The 23,461-nt window shown below is 43.3% G+C and overlaps 1 protein-coding gene across 1 annotated transcript in view; it reads left to right on the forward strand.

The window, feature by feature from the left end:
* The window catches only part of T265_12908 (hypothetical protein), a gene marked incomplete at both ends in the record, with an annotated part of 98,259 nt that overhangs the window by 17,789 nt on the left and 57,009 nt on the right, over positions 1–23,461 (forward strand). The window contains 7 exons of the mRNA XM_009166216.1: positions 4,425–4,972; positions 6,167–6,302; positions 9,256–9,346; positions 11,241–11,529; positions 11,774–11,896; positions 18,054–18,159; positions 20,240–20,375. Of these exons, the coding sequence (XP_009164480.1) occupies positions 4,425–4,972; positions 6,167–6,302; positions 9,256–9,346; positions 11,241–11,529; positions 11,774–11,896; positions 18,054–18,159; positions 20,240–20,375 (1,429 nt within the window). The remainder of the gene's footprint in view (positions 1–4,424; positions 4,973–6,166; positions 6,303–9,255; positions 9,347–11,240; positions 11,530–11,773; positions 11,897–18,053; positions 18,160–20,239; positions 20,376–23,461) is intronic.

Consider the following 23,461-nt stretch of genomic DNA (forward strand, 5'->3'; position numbering starts at 1 on the left):
CCGGACAGAGTAACAGCTTCTGCTGTAATTCGGGCAGTTGAATGCCAGCAATGAGTCTATCACGCAGCTGGTCTTCCAATTGGGCACCGTAGTCGCATTTGGCTGCCTGTGTCTGCAGCTGTAACACGAAATCACGGACCGACTGAGAATGAGAGCGGGTTAACATATTGAACTTAGCTCTTTCGGCTGCTACGAAGTGAATCGGTTTGAAGTGTTGAAGAACTTTTTTCTTCAATGCAGTGTAAGAAATATCAATTGGAGATTCAGACTAAATTAAATTCTTGATCAAAGTATACGCCTCCTTGCCAACGAAATGTAGGAAATATGCAGTGAGTTTCTTATCATCCATATCGGGTGAGGCACCGAGCATCAGTCATGTTCATCACAATATCTATACGTGCTCCATTCGGAAAAAGAAAGACTTCTACTGAGTGTGTTTGCCTGGTGACTCAAGTTGTCTGAGTTCAACCCTCGGTAACAGTCCTTGGTAGACATCGTTGAAGAGTCTTCTGCATCGAAGGGTTATATTGGAGTCCCCGCCTCATACACACTCCTCTTCCCCAGGGGGAATATTTGCAGTCGTGATTGGTCTCAGAATGTGATCGCTTTTAAACAGGACCTTGAATCTATTTCTTGAGCGTGTTATAGCCTATATGGGGTAGCAATGAAACTGCTTGCAGAACTTTTTATCATCCAGATAAAAAAGTAGGATTGTGCCGAACTAATTCAGGAAACAATAAACGCACCCCAGGCGTTTTTCTAGTCAACTTCAAATAAACTAGTGTTCTACGTGTCACATTCCGCTACGCGCACACAATCGCAGACGACCGGTCGCCAGATGCAGAGGGGAAGCCCACTGCACGCTTTTCGTGTTGCCAGTCCTGTTTCAGTCCAACCGTGTATGACGTCTAGTGGCATTGTCTTGAATAATACAAACCGTTGTTCTCCTTAAGACTACGAGTATATGACCCGCAGACCACCAGAAGAACTGTCACTACACGATGTAGACGTAATGTAATCACTCTCGGTTACCCCATCAGGTGTAAAAACACCTCTCACCTGGGGACAAATCCTACCTTCGCCGTCGGCGATAGCCTGGTGATGCATTCCAACGTCGAAGATAAATTCAGTTGTATTGGAGTATCCAGGACTGATTGATTATGCGTTCTATAAATAGGTTTTTTGAAGTACAAGTTGCCAAAATGGCAGAAATTACAGGAAATTTTCGAACTAGATCATATGTGCAGCCCATGTTCAAAATATGTTTCAACTAAGTATATTGGTCCTTTCCCATATGCATACGGTGCACCTAAATTAAGAAACTCCTGGGTGTAAAGCGGAATAACTCTCGTTGTTCAAGGAGCTAGATTGCTCGACTGTACCATCTCCCTGGGTGTTTGACCATCTGACTTTTCATGTGGAACAAACGGGCTAAAATAGTATCAGATCGATGAAACCTTGGCGGGCGGAACAGAAAAGTCTGCGACTGGGCTTTTATGTAAGAAAAGCTCGCATCTCAAAACTCGAAATGTACGAAAACGTCAATCGGCCAAATCACGATAGGCATACTCGTCCCCGTAAATGCTAAACTGTTAACTCGCTGACATCCTCACACACTCACTCGGAATGTGGAATTCGTGGATCACGTCTTCGATAGCTACTATGAGTAAGGAGAAGTTTGTTGATGTCTGCAAAGTCTTCTGACTTGCAAACGCGATCTTCCAGAACTGATAAGTGGCTTCCATATTTACTCCCTTTATTGTGAAAGCCCGACTGTGTCGAGTTCAGAATACCCCTAGGAGTTATAAATATCCATCTGAACAAGTTGGATTACAATTCAACAATAATTTTGGCAAGCAGCGTGACAAACAACAATCAGTCTTCGAGAAATACACTTGTTTGCAAACCAATTTGGTTTTCACGAGAGACTCAACTGAATCTCTCGTTTATGATATTCTACAACTGAATGTGCTGCACACAAGCCACCTCATGTTTCAGTTGGCCGATATTCGAGATGTTGCAGTATATTTTCATAAAGGAAACTACTCACAAGGATGCTGAAAACTCTTCGACAGCTCACAACTGGTTTCGCCCTTCTTGGGGCTCATCAGGTAGGCGCAGTCCCCGACTTGCAACTCACTCAGCAATCCTGTGACTGATTTGCAAATGAGTGTATTTTTCGAAAACAGTCCAATTTGGTTCCAAGCGAAACAAAAAGTTGATGGAAACTCGGGGACTGCGCCTACCTGATGAGCACCAAGCGGGGCGAAACCGGTCATGGGCTGTTAAAGAGTTTTCAGCAACATTTTGAGTAGTGTCCTCTATGAAAACAAGAAGTCTGGTTTGTGGCGGCAAAAAACGAGTCTCTGATGAGTCTGGCAATCTGTCCCGCAATCTCATCTTTCAGCAATGTCTCTGAACAAAGTTAGATCTGCTTAATGAACTAAAAGCCTTCCTGGTATTTGACGACTCTTTCCTCAAACTTTCCATCGTCGTCATCATGGACAGCACGACATCATTACCCAACACTGCTGTTTTGCTGCCGTACACATGTCGGCGGATGTGACAGGAGTTTATCTGTATATGTGGAATTAACGGTTGTAAGTTGACCAGGATGCTGCCACGGCGCGACACCTAGACAGGTATACGACTAGGGTCATCAACAAAAGCCTATGGCTCAAAAGCAAACACCGCAAGGCAGCGGTGTTTTGCTGGAAATGCAAGCATATTACCATTTTTACGGCTCACGTCGTCACACATGTTACGACCCCCAACCTGGAGAACCGGGAGACTGTTGGTTAGATCTCTAACCATTGAATAACCTTATATGAGAGACTGCAAGTGTTGCACGGACACCCCTCAACACAGTTCGATTGGTAACTGAGGTACACAAAACATCACACTACGGTGAGGTCCAGTCTCTCCGTAACGGTCCTCAAACTCTACGAGGTTGCCAAGAAAATGAAGTATAAGCCATTCATAGGACGTCTGCCTTCTTACGCAACCATGCTAGCAATCGCCACAAATGATAATAACCTGTCCTCCAGAACGGAAATAACTCAGTTCTTATTTGTTATCCAAAATCTCTGGAAATGGTCTGATTACATGCTTACACACAATGAAACGCACTTTCCCGGGACAACAAAAGACCGATGAAACAATAATGATGCGAGTCGCTCGGGCGCATAAAAAGTCTCGATGTGCTCATCTACCTTTTAAAGACAGATCTTTCGTCATTGTGCTGACGTAAATTCAAATTCTGCTAAGGTGTCACAAAAATTCGGTGACTCCTGTAAATGAGGATGATGATGACGCTGAAGAGGAAAGTACACTGTCCGGCTGCGTCAGTTTTTATGATGAGTAGGCCATATAAGGGGGCTCTTTTCTTCCCTTTATACTGCATGACAGTCTGCACCAAAGAGCTATTCAGTAAGACAATAAAAAGTACGGCGAAAGCAAACGTTGAGACCAACGCTTCGCTGGCGAGTAGTCTTCCAGCAAAACATGCAGCATGTGACCAAATAGCCGAAAATGGATCGGTGGTTTGAAGTGTTCTAGCTCATTTGTTTTCGAAAAACACATTAAGCGAAAACTAGTCCCCGCAACACTTGTATTGCCTTGACAGTTTCAAAAGCTATGCTCCATAGATACCTTGCATTTTTTGTGGAGACTGAGGCAATGTTTACCAAGGTCTGTTACTCTTCAAAACATATCATCTCGGTTATTCCAAAATGGGCATCACCATTGCTCTGTGGATGGTCATCTCTTTTTGAGCATCAAGGTCGTATTTGAGATTTTAACCCATGTTCAGCTAATCAGACAGTGCTGGATTAGCAAGAATGAGGTGCAAACTTGAGGTGCACGCGAACTTGGAACTTTTTGGAGTTCGTTTTGGTTGTTCGAACATTTCCTTTACCTGCTCATTTGCTGTATTACGGAAAATTACAACTGAATTATCCCAGTGGCAGCATAATTCAAGTGCAACTCGAGCTTTGAGAATATATTTCCCAGGCGACTGATTTGGAGCCGAACAATTCTAGTATTGACTTGTTAGTAAGTCAGTTTAAGTGCGACAAAAGCACACTGGAAGTTGAAAATAACGATAGAACTCCTTAATAAACGTTGCCACATCGAACTTTCAACATGTTTATTACAAGGAGTTTGAGAAACTCTTGATCGTTGGTAGGATCACCGGTCTACATAAAACCTGCAAAATCATTAAAAAGGAAACTTCTTTTGGTCTAGTAATCTTTAGCAGCCTATAAGATATCACATCATTAGAGGGGGACAAGCCTTTCTATGGTTTACTCCTTGTTTTCCCACTTCTAGTGCCATTTGGGAATTATCAGACACCCAAACATCGTTCAATTCGCCAGCTTAGTGGAAAAGTAACTACTTTGGGTGCCTTTTGTCTACCATTTCAGGGTAGACACCGGACAAACTCGTCGGAAAAAAATGTTCGTAGAACTCTTAGTCGACCATCTTCAGGAGTACTGGATGAGCGTTTCTCACAAACAGCTCCGGATAACGTGCCAAAAAGTACTGGTGGATGGTGGCTGCGCGACAGCTGTGAGGCTTGGGAACGCCTAGTGGACGCTACGGAAGCAGCTCTTGCTGTTTCGTCTAGTAACGATAGAGAGACTGGTAGCCGGAAGTCCGGGGACAGCAAGAGACTTCCACAAGAACGCACAGCTCTCAGTTTGTTGACAGACCACGAATTTGCTCAACGTGTTGGTTTGCGTCTCCTGTCAGCGTCAGTCATTACGAACAAGGCAGATGAAAGATCTGTCTATTCATGGGCATCCGCCCTGGCGGAAACTCGAATGACCTCCGGTGGTCGACAGAAACGACCCGCTTCGGCAGATTTGGTCAGTACAAATGAGTCATCAAAGGAAACTAATCCAGGATTGGAAGCTGCGTCCTATTTGAAGAACATCCTCCATCTGGTCACGAACCTTGTCACCGTGAAGTGGTAAGTGCATTGATTCACACGAACAGGGCAACCAACAAAGCTCACGCCCTCCATCTGTGTGATTAACAGTTTAGTATGATGTACTTTCAATGCTTGTCTTCAGGACGTTTTTAAGTTCGAATCCCTGTCCGCCATAAGTTAATTTTAGTGACTGGACAGTTTTAGGACATGAGGTTTTTTGCAATCTTGTCAGCGTCCATTTTATTTAGGGCATAGTTTTTTCTCGACCAGTTTTTTTCACCGATTTGGTCCTACTTATCGCTGGGAATAGTTCCGAATGAAAAATTAGGAGAAGCTTTCTAGTTAGCGGCAGTGGCAGTGCTGGGGTATCTCCCAAAAATACACCATTTGAAGAATTGTACGACGTAAAACCGACAGACACCCTTTGACTCGAATGGTTATCTTCCACATCATGTTCAACGTTGCTGTCGTGCAAATACAATTAACTTCTGTTTCCTTTTTGACGGCTTACTTGCCCTCATGAGGTCTCTTTCATACACCTATCAACCTTTTCTGTCCATCTTCAGGTTTGGATATTTCCACATTTATACAAAACCTACCTTTGTCCAGTTTTTGGAGAGTCTCAGTGAAACGTGCTGCCAAGGCAGAGTTTTACGTCCCAAAGTGGGGTGTGCTGTACTCAGGAGATTTGGCTTTCCCCGGATGTACCAGTGCGAACTCACTCAGGGCTGAATAACCCTAGTGTTAAAAGACGATAGTGGTTTAATTGGATATGAAAGCGGTACAGTTAATGTGCTATTCGGTCACTGTGTTTGCTGATTTCATTACGTCACAACATACCAGCATAGAAGCCGTTAAAGGCCATTAGGGACAATCTCAGTGGAGAATCACATAAGGTTTAGCCTATTCAGTGAAACTCGGTTCAAATAACCTGAGGAAATCAGACGAGCTTAAGTTCACTGCCCCCATCCATTCTCTCTTAATCAGCGATCTAGACGAATTGTGAGGTTGGCGTCCTGATGGTCAACTTTTCCATTCCGAAAACACCGAAAAAAGGTATACAAAACTATACATCTTCCAAGGGATTCCTTGGTTGAAAAAACTCAGAGGGCTGTCTTCATGTTGCTGCGGTTGTTTTCAGACTGACTGGATTGTAACGGCCTCGAGAAAAAAGCGTATCCGACTCTTGCACAACCTCGTTTTCATCATCTCCATAGTTTTTCTATTTCTTAGTACAAACCAGCCATATGTTTTCCTTTCGCTGTCAAGCAATGTCTCTATCGTGGAGAAGTTTTGTGAACTAACGGGAGTTCCGACCCAAATCTTGAAGTTAATCCGCTCAATGCTGTCAGCTGACACGTTGAAACAAGTGAGTTCCCTACAGTTATTCGTTAGATCATTCAGCTTTTTGAAAGATAGCTTAATGGGCGTTGAAGCGAGAAAGGTTGAATATTTGTTGGAGAACCAATAAATCAAGTACTTTTCTACCTCTGATCCATTGCAGAGTAATACATGCCACCGTACATTTTCACTCCAACCAGTTTTTTCAGGTCTTTACTAGTCAGGATTGGTAAGATAGTAAGATATATTTAACGCTAAAAATATGCCACACTTATTGATGAGATCATCAAGATTCCTGCCACTGATGGCATCAAGAAGCCTGCAGGATAATCCCAACTTGTCAACGGCCGAATGGCAAAAACAATCCACCGAGCGTCTTAAAGTATATGGTTCCCTGAACAACTATTATTAGTTGCCATCGTTGCATTGAATATTACCCACGTGACTGAAGTCTGGACCTAGGACCGGCGACATTTCACACTGGTATGTGTGAGTTTGTTGCTCCATCGATCCAATTGTTTTTGAACTTGTTTGGCTGAAATGTGAGTCTGGCTTTGTTCATTCTTTTTACATTCCATATTAATACATTTTGATATTAACTGTTCAAAACGCTCCGAACAATGAGAAGCTGTCGATTCATTTTAATCATGTGCGAGAATTTTCTAGCAAGGTCACTTTTTGTAAGGATAGAGATAATTTTTGCGAGACAATATATTTTAACAACTTATGTAAGTCGTATCGCTCTAGCAATCGATGAGTAACTCCATACATTTTAGTATTTTGCATGGCAGGAGAGCTAAATGGGGTTGATAGTGTGAAAAGCTTCTGGAAAATTCGTTTTGTAGGTAAAGCCGATCTATACTGAAAAGCCAAGAAGCACTGTGCTGCTGTTTTGTCCTTTTTGGGAGTCATAAGTGGCGCGCGCCTCGCGAAACGCAGAGAGATTTGAACCCGAGATTTCGCTCCAGTGATTGAACCCATAACCACTTGGTCATGAGCAGTTAAGAAGCTGTGTGATTAACCCTCAGTTGGACTGAAGGACGAGTGGCCCACATCCTGGTGGTTGCGGATTTGAGACTCTGGACTTTCGTGAGGTGCGTACCGCTGATGATTTCAGCATGATTTGACTGCACTTACGGGAAAAAATGTTGACTAAAGGAGTACTTAGTATTCCGACATCTCCAAATTAGTGAAAGTGTACGAAAAATTGGTCGTTTGCATCTGTGTCTCGTAACGACTGACCTAATCTAGTACTAATCAGTACTAGACGCTTGTTTTACCGTTATTGGAAGAGACGCAGACAACTTGTTGAATTGTTAGTTGGTATCGTCATCCGGCAAAAATGAATTTGGAAGGAAACCAGCTCCGAAGGCAAGTCTCACCGGTAATGAAGAATTTTCGTGCTAACTTTGGCACTCCTCCCAGTTCCGTTGTATACAAATTGACAAAAATATTGTGGGGGTTCAAAACCATTGAGTCAGAGAGAGAGAGCAGCTGGCACGCTTCTTAGCGAATTCTTCGGTTAATTTGGTATCAATAACCAGTTTCAGTGAAGTACTGTCCAAGGAAGCAAAGGCCATCTATTCCAACATAACGAGATGTGTTGTTGCCCGTGTACGCATAGTAAATTTTGAACTCAGCCTACGACATCCATCAAAGTCACAGTTCACGAGCAATCACGAAGAGAATAGATCCGAATCGCACTGAAAAAGCATAAACAAACAATTGCCCACGTGCGAGCACATCTAACTTTGCCGGCATGTTAGACACAAAGGTTCACGTGTTTTGTGCGCCTTAAAGCATGCCTGTTTGAATTCCAGCGTGTTTACACGTCTCTGTTTGCTGGCTGCACTCAAATGACGAGTTGTTATGTGTCTGTAACTGCACTGAAGCGAGAATCAACCTGAGTGAACCGATACACTGGGATCAACTTCTACCTGGAAAGATTGAGCCCTTCGGACAAAGGGATAAAATGTAGCACACAGCTTATAAGGAGAGACTGACAGACTAATTGTGTCCAAGGATACAGAGATGTCACTGCAGTGTCCTTGACCAGAACGAAGTAAATCACCCAAGGGGATGACCATAAGTAAGAGAATGCTGAAGTGGAGATGATGGCATCGATCCAGAAGCCAGATGCTAACTGCCTGTAGACTGAGTCAACTTACTGGGGAATGCACCAGTCAACAACTTCGGTCGCATGGTGGAAGAAATACTGTTCAACCTGATTAACCCGGCAGGACCCTTACACATCTACGCACTCTTTGCATGCGGTTTTGTTCGTTACTTGTCTACTATTTATGCAAAGCACCTCATTCCCGTATATCCTTTTTAATCATCGAAACGTTTGGAAACCAAGTGATTCCAGAAAACCGCGAAATTGTGTGAAGCAGTGACAGGTTTTTTAGGACAAATACAAACAACATAGAGGGGACCGGGTAGCACGACCTTGCTAAGGATGTATAGTGTCACTCAAGTGTTCTACCGTGATCGAATTTCACTATTTCATCCTTCTAAGCAAGTCATGAAATAGTCCCATATGAAGAGTGATTCAAGATGGTTATTACTACATTTCGTTCACATCTGGCCCATCTAAACAGCCGTTTTGCAACTCTTGTACAGTTATTCTGACAGACCTGCAGCAAGTTCCGGGAGCAGTGGGCCTAATTTTTGTCCCTGTTAGAGTGTAGAATCAGTGCTGATTCTCGTCAAAGCTCCCGCGAGGCCAGAGGGATACTGCGACCATATTGGGGCACACTAGACTCTTCTGATTCACGGTGTCCGACAGGACATATTCGAGTTTGATTGGTAGACCTGATCGATCCAATGCTACGAAGCATGCGCAGTAAACGGTATGGATGAGTCGATCCATCAGTCTAGTTTTCTCGATTGTGCAGTTTCAAGGAAATTGAAACCCATAGGAGAAATTTGTTTCACTGTTGAAGCGTAGTTACTGAATGTATAGGTTCTGTCTCCCACAGCCTCACGTGGGACAGTTTTTTGGCAAAGAGTCAGAACAATTTAGTAGGAAGAAGAAACTAGGTTGGAATAACGTAAATGATATTCCTGTGCGTGAGTCTTAGAAGCATCCGACACCAGTAGTAACTCTTTCTTTGGTGTCACCCTTCTGATGATACGAACAATAGGATCTGTGACTTTTACAGAGTGATCATACCTACTAATAACACACAAGTGAACATACAGGACACCCATTCGAATTCCCAATGAGGGATTTTTATCCTCTGGTGACATGTTGTCAGATAAATGTAATTGGGAACTGACTGCAGGCGGAGGACGACGCGGATTCGTGTGGTTTATAAAACGATATAAAAAGATAAGCGACCCCCAAAGTGTACCGTTTGCCGTCAAGAGTGAATTTAGGCACTGGCAATGCCTCAGCAGGTCGAACAGCCACACACAATACGGGTGCGTGTGCTTTGTACAAACTTGTGACGATCGGTCTATTGAATGAGCATGTAACTTATGCAATGTTTACACAGGTGGACGATGCTCAGATGAATTTAGTCAGAGCAAGTCACATAATTAGGGACTCTTTCCATGCTTTGAAGTAACTACGCATGCTCCGAAAGACCAGGTTATTTCGATAAACACGTTGGTATGTGCAATTACGTTTTGCCGGTGTTTCCGGGCTGGACGTAGGTATCTTCACGCTCCGTCAGGTGGTAGAAAAACGCCATACGTATAAGCGACCCACATTCCTAGTCTCTCCGGATTTCCAATGCGCATTCGACTCGGTTGACCGGTCTACTCTTCTTGACACACTTGCCCACCAAGGAATGCTTCGGAAGTTCGTGAACATAATAAGCTCTTTGTGTTCTCGGACTTTTGGACGTGTAATCGAGCGCTCCAAATGCTTCAATATACAAAGCGGTGTCCGTCAGGGATGCCAACTCTCTCCATTCCTATTCAACTTCGTGGCTGATTAAATCATGAAACGCACGCTGAAAGGTATCCAAAACCCCGGCGTTCAAAAAGCCTGTGAAGAAGGCCTTGCCGATCCGGAATATGCGGATGCCATCGTTATCTACAAAGAGGAGAAAGCATAGATGTTTTTGGATGAACTGACCAAGGTCATCTCGTCTTTTGGTATGCAATTTGCACCCACAAAGTGTGAGGTTATGCTCCTGGACATGCAGTTACTGAACATGCCACTTACAATCCGGGGGGAGGTATTGGAAGTTGTGGAGCGTGTTGCGCATCTTGGAAGTTGCATTAGTTCTGATTGTAGTGTGACAGATGAGATCGGTGCACGAGTTCCGAGGCCAGGATCGCGTTCGCTTATTTGAGACACCTATGGCGCCAGAGTGCCTTGTCCCTGAGTTTCAATTTACGTGTGTTTCAGGCTACAGTACGGGCTGTTTTGTTGTATGGCTGAGACTTGACCTGTCGGAGCAGCGGAAATGAGACGTCTTCAGATGTTCGACCATCGTTGTCTTAGAACCATAGCTTGTGTGTGTTGGTGTCGGTGAATCCGTAACTAGGCGATTAGGAAGCGAGTTTTCGGTTACGCAACCGGTACTTCCATTAAGGAGTGTGTTCAGCATCAAAAGCTGCGTCGGTTTGGACATGTGTTTCGGATGCCTTACCATCGGTTGCCGATGAAAGTACTGTTTCCCATGCCCAACCCAGAGTGGCGGAAGCAGAGAGGTGGCTAACCCTTGACCTGGCAGAAAGGCATGAAGAAGATTACAAAAGGTTTGGGTGCTCTCGGTGCTGCACACCTTCCGGAATGAGGATCGCCTAATCCCTACTGCGCCTGTTTGGAGACGCTACAAGATATGGCTGCCAATCAATATCACTGGCATTTGTCAGTTTCCATCCAGATTGCCTGAATCACTGTCTGGAGATGTATGCACTTCGGAATGACTGCAGTAAACTAACACTAAGTCCCTTCTCTGTCCACATTGATTCTCTTCCTCACAATACGGCTTTCAAATAAATCAAGGTCATACGGCAGCGAATTATCGGTGTCATGCTCTCGACGATAATGATGATGATGATGATGATTATGATGATGATGATGTCGACGATGATGATGATGGTCATAATGATGATGATGATGATGGCGGCGATGATGATGATGATGATGGTGATGATGATGATGATGATGATAATGATGATGACGATGATGATGATGATGATGATGATAATGATGATGATGATGATGATGATGATGATGATGATGATGATGATGATGATGATGATGATGATGATGATGATGATGGTCTTTCCTGGTACCATGATGGAATATGGTGGACTAGCTCATAGTAACTATGGTTAGGTACTAAACCATGTCATTATTTGCAATAATTAACGTCCGTTTCCAAGTGTTTCATTGTTGTTTTCAGATTACTAAGGAATAACATGGTTTGTTTGTTGCAACCGCATACGTTTGAGGAATTTCGTTGTTCGTGTAAACACTTGTCACCTAGTCAGTTTCCATTTTACCGAATTGACCAAAGTATTAGTCCTGCTTAGCTCTGATCTATCTTGTTTACTGCAGCGACCATGGTATGAACAAATTCTACTGGATCTGATCATTACAGTGAACGCTTACTTTGTCAGTGAGATTGGACATCGTCAGACCGCATCAGAATCCGCGTAAGTTGTAATGTTCCTGAAATATTTGTCGGCGTATGGTAAAGGAAAAGTCCAGAAGCTAGCCGTGAATCGTTTTAACCATACAATAATCGTGGTTAACGCTGCTTGACACCTACAAATATACTTTTTGGTTTTCGAGAAATACACTCATTTGCAAATCAATTTGGTTTTCACGAGAGACTCAACTGAATCTCTCGTTTATGATATTCTACAACTGAATGTGCTACACACAAGCCACCTCATGTTTCAGTTGGCCGATATTCGAGATATTGCAGTATATTTTCATAAAGGAAACTACTTACAAGGTTGCTGAAAGCTCTTCGACAGCCAACGACGGTTGGCGGGAACTCGGGGACTGCGCCTACCTGATGGCCCCCAAGAAAGGAGAAACCGGTCGTGGGCTGTCGAAGAGTTTTCAGCAACCTTGTGAGTAGTTCTCTTCATGAAAATACTCTTCGGTACATATAGTCTCAGCTGACTCGGAATTGAAAAGGATAGCTGAATTTCCAACAGTACAAATCGGGTCTGCTACTGAGATTATCATCAGTGCCTTCCTACTTCATAGACAATGCAATTGGTACCCCCTTGAGGGGGAGAATTTAAGGTAGAATCAATATTTTAGAGGCTCATAAAAGTGTTCTCCATCATCTAGAACTTTGTACGATAGTGAGTTCTCCGAGTTCGACTCTTTTTGGAATTCGCTGAACCAATCAAGGTTGTCACCACTGTGATTTACCTGTTTGCCTATCTAATTGAAAAAAAATTTCCATTGTTCATTTAAACGACCGCGTTCTATAAAGCTTTTTCCCATCAACTTTCTTCATATATCTGCATCTTTCTTTATGCAAACACTCTGTGCGATTTTTACATCGCAGTAGAAGATCACATGTGGCAACTTTACAAGGTGGCTTTCTAACCACAAAAGGCGGAAAATTACCTTGAAGTGAACTACAGTGCTCCATTGAAAGAACTGGAGGGAACTTTTAGAGGATGCAGCCGTTTCGACTGAGAAACATTCTCTTCATGGATCACCAGAAGTGACACCTCTTGGTTCCTAAAATGTTTTTTTTTCATTTTTTAACTGACCACTACAAGAAATTGGACCATCTGGTATTTTCTCGGGTGATCCCAGAGATTGTAGTGGCTGACCCTAAGCTCCCTTAGAGACTTCACAAGAGAGTTTACTAATTTAATTTTGCAATGCTTGAGATGTTACTAATATGTCTTCGAAAATGGCAACATGCCCTCTGATGTTCCCTAAGCTTCGTACTGATATCTCTCCTGGTACAGAGTGTAACTAAGAAGACTTCCGTCTGGCTTTCGTTCACTACTGACAGTTATAGTGACTGGAAAATTCTCCACCTTTTCCAGGCCATGTGTCTTGGCGGCGTTACGACTTTTGTGCATGTTAGACATCGGGGCTTTCATTCAGTCTACACCCACACAGTACTAGCTACGAAAAGATGTATTTCATACTGCCGTAGCTTTTGGCAAATTCTCAGCTACGCAGCAAGTAATTGCCTGGGAAACTCCTAAAATGTGAACCCGTTCTGTTTTAGAGACAGATATGACGATTTTCTTTATGTAGGCCAATGCTTTTTGGTAATGTTTAAAAAACGATAGTAAGGAGCATAGTGGTTTATTTCCGGTTCCAAAACTAAACACTATTCTTGTCAGCAGTCAACCTCTTCTTGTCTATGCTTCCATCAAATGTTTTGACAATTTCATCAGGAGCATTGGCAACACTCATAACAGGGGGCTTTTACACTCCATCCAGTTCAAAATATGGTACTTATCATTTAGACCATAGGACAGAATGTGCCTGGATAGAATAAGATGATATCTAGCAAAATACACTCATTTGCACACAGCTGGAACCCAGCTGAATCTCTTGTTTGTGATGTCTCCAGGCAAATGAATGTGCTGTTTTACAACAAACACTGATATACAGATCACCGAAACGTGTACTCTGCAATAAAATCAACCCGATGGAGTTCGATGCGTCAAGCAGAGTGATCGAGAAGGTTGCGCAGTTCCGCAAGTGCCGAGATTTGAGGGGAGCACTCTGGCCAACAAAAATATAAGGAGATTGACAAGTAGAAGGTTGAAACGGAGGGACAAGGGTGTCTCAATAAGTCACTCAACAAAACGAATGACTGAGAAGGGTTACAAAACTGTGACGAAAGCTAGTCGCATCTCAATTAAAAGTAGATAGACCTACTCTTGCAGCTTGAACACAAAGTTGACAGTAATTTATATCAGACTAAATTTGGTTGTATCATAGTTCTACCGCTCCAATCACGACCACTGTATACCCGCCCTCTGAAGATCTTCTGGTCACAAGTGGAAAGTGAGTCCTGAGCTGGGTTGTTGTACCTTCTGACAGAAAAAAGAGTAGATGATACTTTGTTTGTGTAGTCCAGAAACACACCATGGCATATCGATCTAGCTGCATCGATCAATCGGGTGTGTAACAAGAGCGTTGCAGTTTCTGGGCGCGTTATGCGACACGTGCACACCGGTTGATGTAGCACACTGGGGTTTTAAAAAGCGGTTTGTGTGAGTGAGTAAGTAAACTTTTATTACCGACCTGCACCTTCGGTTCACTGCGTATCATGGAGTTTTTTGCGAGGACAATCACCAAGTCAGTGGCATGGAATTTTTCATAGTTTAGGAAATAACTTACATCAATAAGAATTTTAAGAACTTCATTTCAATATCTTGCAATCCGTGCGGACAAGTCGATATTTATGGACAAGCTGGACATCCCTCTGTTTCGAATATCTTTTAACAGAAAACACTGCATCTTTATTAGTACATTATGGAGAACAAGCAGGTTTATTTATAAAATGAAGGAGTCAAGAGATGACATTTTTGGATGAATCGTCATTTCGAAGCACACACGGACTCAAATAAATTTCACGTACGTTTGGGGTTCTCTTCTCCCTGTTTTCAGTCTTTCAAGCCTCCCTCCTGCCCTCAATTGTTTAAGGAACATACAGTCTCAATTACAGATTAAGAGCTTTCTTTTCGGCATGAATCCAAAGTATGACCTGCGAAAAACCAGAGTATACGCAGAATAGAATTAAATGTGAATTGGAGAATGGGGTATCACTTATGACTGAATCGCATGTTTGTCAAAAAGTTTAACAATCGCCGTCCACAGTGAAGAAGACCAGCCGGGTTGCTTGAAAGCCGATAAGATTTTGATAAACGTACGACCAAAACATGGGGATCTAGATAGAAGCCCGGAAATTCCTTTTATCGCCTTCAAAAGAGTGTTTTATCTAAGTCTGAGGCACCCCATCACATCGTCGAAGTCAAACGTGATCCACGGTAAGCGTAAGTAAACAATAACTCCTCGAATCCAAGTTGGCAGATAGGTGAGCCAAGTAAGAAATATGAAGTAAGTGGGGGGAACATCTAAGAATTTCTCTTGGACGAGGTCCAAGGTGCGACAGCCAACAAGGCTACATGACTGTCTTACTGAGGGACCACCAGACTCAGACATCTCTATCGACAACATGCTTCTGGAAGCATGGAATTTCTTCACCACAACCCACTGTCCCAAAAACAAACCAAAATACAGACTTTTGTCTCACCCAACGGTAGGATGACTCACCAAGAGGAGATACTACGATGGAACTGTCCGGACTCACTAAATGTCTCTCAGTTCAACGAATTTACGTTAGGAGCACGGTCGATATGCTTGTTTACTGCATTAATGAACTTGTGTCTACTAAGCTGACAATTTAGTCGTGGACGTGCCCGCATTAACCTTCGTCGCAACGCTTCAAGTATGACATAACGAATGGATGCAATGCTGTGGAAAGGCAGAATGAGGCAAAAACGATGAAGTCTAATGATGTCTTGCATTCATAAATAATGATTATCTTTGTTCAGGTGCGACAGCACGAAAAATCATTAGGTTTTTAAACCTAAAAGACGGAGGCTGACAAACATGTTCCGCTGATATGCGTAGAACACGGAGTATGCAACAGTGTCCAAAATCTAGAGCACGCGCTTCACAGAAAATGAAACATTTCACCACTACTGCTTAAAGATGGCAGTAAAATACAAATAAAAATACCTCACCTAACAGCAAAATGAATACGGTTAGCTTCTCATTAGCCTCTTGCAAGTAAAGTAATGTTTTGGCTAAGTAGTCGAAGAATTTTCAGCAACCTTATGAGTAGTGTATTACGTCTAAAAGTGTATCACGACATCTCGAATATTGTACAAACTGAAACCTGAGGTGGTCTGGTGCAGCACACTCAGTCGCCTAAAAACATCATAAACGAGCGATTTATCTGGGTTCCGGGTGAGTCTCTCGAAAAACCGAATTTGTCTGCAAATGAGTATATTTATACTACTACCATCTCCATTAGGACTGTATTGAGTATTAATGTTTTCGGTTGTCGAGAAAATTAGTAGTTTTAAGTTGGAATCCCATCTTGCAAGCAAAATCAGTTCATGTCGAAAGGCCGAGAAACACCACAAGACTGTTCTGTCGCTGTTGGGGATCATCATTGGTGCATGTCTGGAGAATAAATGGAAAAGTTTGACTCCGCAACCTGGCGGTTATCTGCTGAGCACCGGTGCTGCTCAGCGATGTACCCATTTCCCACCTAGACAGGATATAGCCTCCGATCGCACTTCACACAATCCTGTGTTCGCTGACCCATCGACTGACAACTTCACGGAGAGGAAGCCCAAGTGATCTACAGGGTGGTTCGCACTTCTGAGCTGATCAACTATGGTTTGTAGGGAGTAGTCACATTCGAAAGTTAGAGTCAAAATGCACCCTGCAAACAAAGCCAGTCTCTGCTGAAAAGCAGGAAAGCAAAGTACAGCTGGGAGCGAAATGGCTCGGTGGTTGGGCGCGAATAGTCAAAATGCACCCTGCAAACAAAGCCAGTCTCTGCTGAAAAGCAGGAAAGCAAAGTACAGCTGGGAGCGAAATGGCTCAGTGGTTAGAGCGCGAATTTACGGACCGGAAGATCCGTGGTTCCAACCCGACATCTGCCTCTCGACTTCTCTTGTCCAGGCTTGGACGACTTGGCAGTATCCCAGCCGTTGTGCTTCCCTCGGATAGCATGGCAGTTAGGGTATTACAGTTAAATGAAAATACAGATGTTTCATCCTTATCGACTTTGTTTACACAATGGATGTTTGAACGGGAACCACAAGCTGAAGCTTGTGATTTGAGTAGTCATTCTGGCTGGTTTTACGATCTTTCCTACGCTGTTTCGGCCCCTGAAAATGGCTGACAGGAGAGATGAGATGAGAGCTAATTCATTGTTGTCCTCCTACTGGAATTCTTCGAACTGTCTCCACTTACGCTACTACCGAATGAAGTCATGCGTTTACGAAATCAGGTCGCGAGCAGCTGACATATTTACAAAGACCAACAAGTATGCTTCTTGTTGACCGGGCCGCAACGGAGTGACCTGATTACAATGGCCTCGGGTGGCTGTTTACAAATCTCCTTGGACAGGGTACTCTTGAGGTTGCCGTAGATCAAGACACAGGCTTCTACAATAAGTAAGAACATTTAATTCATCCGACGTGTGTGTCACTTAGTCAGTAGCGCTCTTACTCCAATGCAGCCCCCTCGATTGCATCCTGACACAAACATTCTCACATTTCAGCGTCCACATTGAACTGATTTAAGACTTCTTTGGTTGAATTTTTCCTTACTATCTCTGTAGTGTCTTTTATCTTGAAAACACTGTGCCATTTTGCATCGGTTCAAGTAAATAACTAGACTGAACTATGTAGAAATGTGTTAGCTGGTCATTATGAAACCCATGCGATCTTCATTGGGAACCATGGACCCAGAGCAAGCGTTTCTATTATCCTAGAAGCGCAGAAGCATGTGTCTGGACTTAAAGGCTTGAGAACAGTACTTGAGGGCTCAAGGCGAACCAGAAACCTACGTGGTTTGCCGCTCCTAATAGCTCATTTGTTTGAGGATCGTTCATATGATATTAATTTATGACAAACGATTGCATGTTGGTTCACGTAGCTAGCTTAATACCTTTTAGTTATTAAATTGGTTGTGACATCAAGGCCACTGAAAGCAGCAGCTCAACATGTGTTACTGTGCTTTGGCTTCAAAGTGTTGAGTAACCAAACTTATTTTATCTATCTGCAGAATACAGAATTACACGGAGCACGCGTTAACGTTCTTGGAACTCATACCCGATTTACTTACCCAAGCATGTGATCAAGAATATCAGTTGCGTGATCAGACACTACTGGTGAGTTTGAGCCACGATCCTCATAAGCCATATGTGAATTCGTATTAGAGAAATAACTTATCCACATTTTGTTCAATTCCCGTTTACCACTTACTACTCTGCCACATATAAGTAGGCCTTCCGAATCGAATAGAATTCAAGGCTTGATTGACGTGTTGCTTCTACTCAAGGTCAAGTGGCCGTGATGGTGGACGTTATGGTAGTGATGAAAATGATGACGATCTTGATGTTGGCGATGATGATAAAAATGTTATGGTGACACCAATAAAATTAATCGTTAGATCGGGACAACACGATTTAAAGTGGTCTATTCCGACTGGCGAACGATGAGCAGCGAGTAAAAGAAAACATTTTCTGTAAATGTTTTCCAGGTGATTTTTCTCACGTGAGGTGCTTGGCGCAAACGTACGAGGTCTATCCAATAAAATCAATGATAATAGTGAAAGTGGAGAATAAACGGAGATAACTAGCAGCGATGAACGCGGAGTGGCAGTACAAGCCAGGCGAAAACAACCGCCAAAGTTCCCGATGGGTCAAAAGTCGGTGCAGGGCTTTATAGCTATCATGGCTAAGGGTCACCACACGCTGAATGAATACGAGTGAGACTAGGAAGAATAAGGTAGTAGGTGTAAATAGCTATCGGACTTGTCAGCTTCTCATCCATGTTTCCCTGCTGCCAATCAATGCCAGATGGGGGTCATCACTGAACAGCTGTTTCTTCCTTAGTGGAAATCATCAGCAGTCACCACCCTCATCAGAGACAGCGTCATCAGTGTTGACACTGATGCTTCACTGCTATATAACCATAAATTTTAGTTAACTCCAATTAGAGCCATAGAGTGGAAAGAAGAGAGCGAACTGTGTGACGGGAGGGATCTGTTGCCAGCCTGTCGGAAGCATGATGAGATGCCCACACTACCAATCTGGAAAGAAACTGCCAGTATGATTGTCGGTAACACCGGCTGGCTGCCATTTCTCGCACTGCTTCTGGTCGTGTGCAGAGGGGTTTACGGGGACCTCATACTGGAAGACAGGTAGCACAGTGCCACACCATTTTATCAGATCAACTCGCAGTCTACTCCATTCTGAGGGAGGCACGGAGGACATCACTAGTCTATCGTCAGCACTTCGCGTTTCCTGAAGCTTCCGGGAGATCCGAATCTCAAACTAGAGATTAGCACTTAAAAATATTTCCGTTCGCCCAAGAGCGGCCGACCAGAAGTGTGATAAACCTACAAGTAAACACGATATAGCGCCACTCAGCCTTCAATCATGGGATTCTCATCAAATGGTGACGTGTTGACCAGCCCATCGAGTGATGACTTCTCAGATGAAAGGTTTGTCAGTATCCTGCACCACTGCCAACGCGCTGATAGAGTGGCTTCAGTTGTGGGACGAAATCTTGGTTAAAAATCCTGATGGACCATACTATCAATAATTCCAACCATGCGTGTCAAGCCCCGTGTAAACGGATGAATTTCGTCACGAATAAAAACAAGCATTCGGTTCGGGTGGCTCAAAGAAAGCCCAACACATTTAGGATGGAACATCTGATTCAAAGTAAGAAGTTTAAGGAATGCTATTTTAGTGCTTTTGGAGAGACACTTTGATGGAACAATGCCTGTTTCATCTTCTGGACTCGGCAGTGGTTTCAAAATAAAGGTACATCAGACAGTGGACCCAATGTTTTTGGCGATTTGTATATTATGGGGCCTATAGTTGAATATTTGAAATGCAGCGCAAAAAGAGATAGTAGGATGATATAATGCGGTCTGTGTGTAAAAGACCAGTGTGAATGCAAGAACTCGAGGCAACGTTTGTTTCCATTTGAATTTAATCTCTTTGGGCCTCCTTGTTATTCTGTAGGCTATTGGAAGTTACTCAATGAAATTTATCTAAATTGGATGCTAACCTGATCAAAATGACATCAAACAGATTGGTACGATACTAGCGAAAGCTAGTTTTTTAATTCTTGGTATGGTTGTCCTCTACCCTGCAATCCAGTTTGTAGTTGCGTTCCATTTTCTACAAACATGTGTGTGAAGCTGGCCACTATCTATTTACGTCTTTTGTTCTCCAGTGCTTGCGATATTTGATGGAGCGCATGGTGGATCGGAGGAGTGACATAGTTCACAGCTTTTACAGAGAAATCACGACGAATTACTTGCCGGCCGTGAAACTTTTGGTCTACATGCCGTCAGTCAGTAAACAAGGTGGTAGGTTTCAGTAGTTCGGTTTTGGCCGTCTTATTTTTCCAGTTTGATTGTTTCATCGTTCTAATGAGGAGTTAAAATGAAGCAGTTTTAACAAGTGGAACAAAGCGTCGAGGGTCTCTTCAGCTCTGGTTTGAGTAGAACTGGGACAGAACGGTTCAGGTTTGTACGAAGAGGGCTGTGAAAGAAGCGAATTAGGTAAAGACAGCGACTTATTACCAGTTGAATTGAGTACCTCTATAACATTTACTCAGACAAGCGAAGTCAGTACAGATAGCAAGGGTGTTATGTTGGACTGCGGCCATATTTTACTGAGTTTTCAACAAAATGCAAATGCAATGCAAAAAAGTGTACAACTAATCCTGGAATTCGTGTTACGTTGATATCCTCAGGAGCACGCTTGAGCTCCTAAACACCAGCTAGTAAGATTTTGCCACCTACCAAGCGGGGTAAATCTTGTGTTAGTATGCTACAGGTCTGCATATTTAAAATTTAATTTATTTTCTTAAACTTTTTAAAATTTTTTTTTAAATTTAATTTGTCTTAGTGGTAGTCCGCTGTTACTAGCATCTGTTAGTCATGATTCTGTGGCATCGGTGTTCAAATCACAAATTTACTTACCAATGATATATTCAGTTATGAACGGTAGTTGGGCATTTTGGGTTGCATATCTTATAGTATATGCATATTTATGTGTGAATATATTTATGCAGTATCGTGGCAGGGCAGCTGTAAGACCGTTTGGCCGGACATTCGTTCGATTAGGTCTGGCATCATAGCCTCCAACTAGACCTCAGTTCGCTTTGAAACGCGGGGGGGGGGGAGAGCGCCGAATGAATTGGATGTAGAAATACCAGTGTATCAGTTTAAGGTCAGGTAAGGAACGTGCCAAGGGATATGTCATGTGACTCGCAATAAATTTTTAGGGCGGTGTCAAAGGAGATGAAAGAAGTTGTGATATTTCAACAGCAGGACCGAGAGGCTTCTTTTTCATTGTGACGGAAATTCCAAGCATGCGTGGCAGCTCAACAGTTGTAATCCGGGAGGGAACAATATATGACCGTTCATGTTTTCCAGTGTGATACGAAAGCCACTACAAATCCTGCAACCACCTATAAATATTCGAAGAAATGTCTGGTAGGTTTCAAGCGTCTGTGGCGCTACCTGACTGGGAAGTCCTAACAGGCGGGGCAATCGATCGACATAACCAGGACAGTTACTAGGTTGCTGTTCGGGGCTTCGGGACAACTAATTATGTCGCTGAATAGTGAGCATTTCACCAGTTTAGGCCTGAAAATTCAAACGCGTCCAGTGTGTGCTGGTGTCAAAGGTGCGGTGTTCAAATCCCGGCACGGCCAAGGACGAGGTATGAACTCCACCAGAATGATTGCGCCAGGACAGGACTATTGTTCAAGTGAGAGTGGTGCGAGCACGATAGCAGTTTTCCTGATTACTTTGCCCTCAAGTCTCAGAACAGACTCAAATGAGAATATTAAGTCAGGAGCTTTCAGTTTTGTTATCGGAGCATGCCAATATATCCCACGTTTTCAAGGCTTCACGGGTTTGAGATTTAGAGAGCACCAGGGGGTCATGAGCCGAATTACGGGCCAACTTTTGATGAGATGTAAATTGTGAATAAGTGAGGTAAGCTCATAACTTGTCATTGGGTGTATTCGCTCCCTAGAAGCCACCGCGATGTAAGTTATGGCTTTCACTAGGATCTTCCACATGAGTGCGGTTCTTCCACAGTTCCACCTTGGAGATAATCCACACTTCCCTCTTATTTCCTCAAAAATTCATCCATCATCAATCACCTGTCCCTGGTTTAGAGTTGTAGTGCCCCCTCAAAGAGCTCGCGCCCGTGAATCGCCGAAAATCGCGTTCTTGTGAGAAGTGCGCCCTTTTTAGAGTCACAGTCTTTTTGTATACAGGCGAAGAGTTATACATTAGAAACTTGTCCTAAAAACTAACCACAAGTGGATATAGTTACCATGTATGGTGAGTGCCCGAATAAAAACTTAACGCCCTTGTCATCAGGGGTCCTTTTGAGTGAATGCGACGATATTTGCGTTTGATTCCAACTGCTCAGTTTGAAGATAAAGGAGTACACAGAGCGCCTCCACTATTTACGTTTGTCCGGTCGGTCGTTAGTTGTATGATGGGCTTTCGATCTACACGCCTGCAAAAGGGTCTAGTCTCCCTTGTTTTCTGGACGAAACGATCAGCCTTCCAAAAGGCTGGGGCATTCTGGAGCACACCAAAGCCCACCTCCTCCAAAACTACCGTTATAGGCGCTTAATCACTATCTTACAAAGCGCAATAGGCCAGTAGAAAGCCCAATTTTTAAAATGGCATCATAAATCGCTTGGTGGTTGGCTTCATAAGGATATTTGGACGAAGAGCTACACAACTACTACAGCTAAGTCCGGATTTTCGACCATAAAACATCTACATGAAGTGCAGTGTTTCACTGACCAAAAATTACTGACCATACATCGATGTTAATATGTGCATGCGCAAACATCCTACAGTGTCATTCTGCAGGTTAGGTGATACCTGTCGTTAGTAGTCGGCCTATGTGAGGCCTATGCTTAACTGAATTGAGGGCTTGCTACTGTATGGCGTTGTCCAGTGGTTTGATCAATGGTGACTGGCATATCGGATCCGGCTACTAGCCATTATCCAACGGTTTTTGAACGGGCACCTGTTATCAGCACTTTAGCTGAGCAAGCAAAACCGTGAGTTTCATAATGAGATGACGTATGCACAAGAGTAAATGAGTGACCATCTTGAAAGCACTTACTTTAGGAGGTAGTCTATCTCTTGTAATTCGATCAAATTAGGAACTAAAAAGCAAATTTGCACTGTTCTTCGGAATTGGATTCTTGGAGAGCAACACTTTACAGTGTTATTTGAAGTTTACACCGATGATCACCATGGTTACACGTTTTCTCCTAATTTGGCTATTCTTCTCATGCATGACGGTACACTGAGAGTAAGTGTGCTAACATGATTTTTGTGTCCCAGCCTGAATCCAACTACCTAATGCGTGGCGGACAGAGGAAGTATGACGGCTTACGGCCTCGTGA

The sequence above is a fragment of the Opisthorchis viverrini genome (genome assembly GCF_000715545.1).
Source record: "Opisthorchis viverrini unplaced genomic scaffold opera_v5_23, whole genome shotgun sequence".
Lineage (NCBI taxonomy): Eukaryota > Metazoa > Platyhelminthes > Trematoda > Opisthorchiida > Opisthorchiidae > Opisthorchis > Opisthorchis viverrini.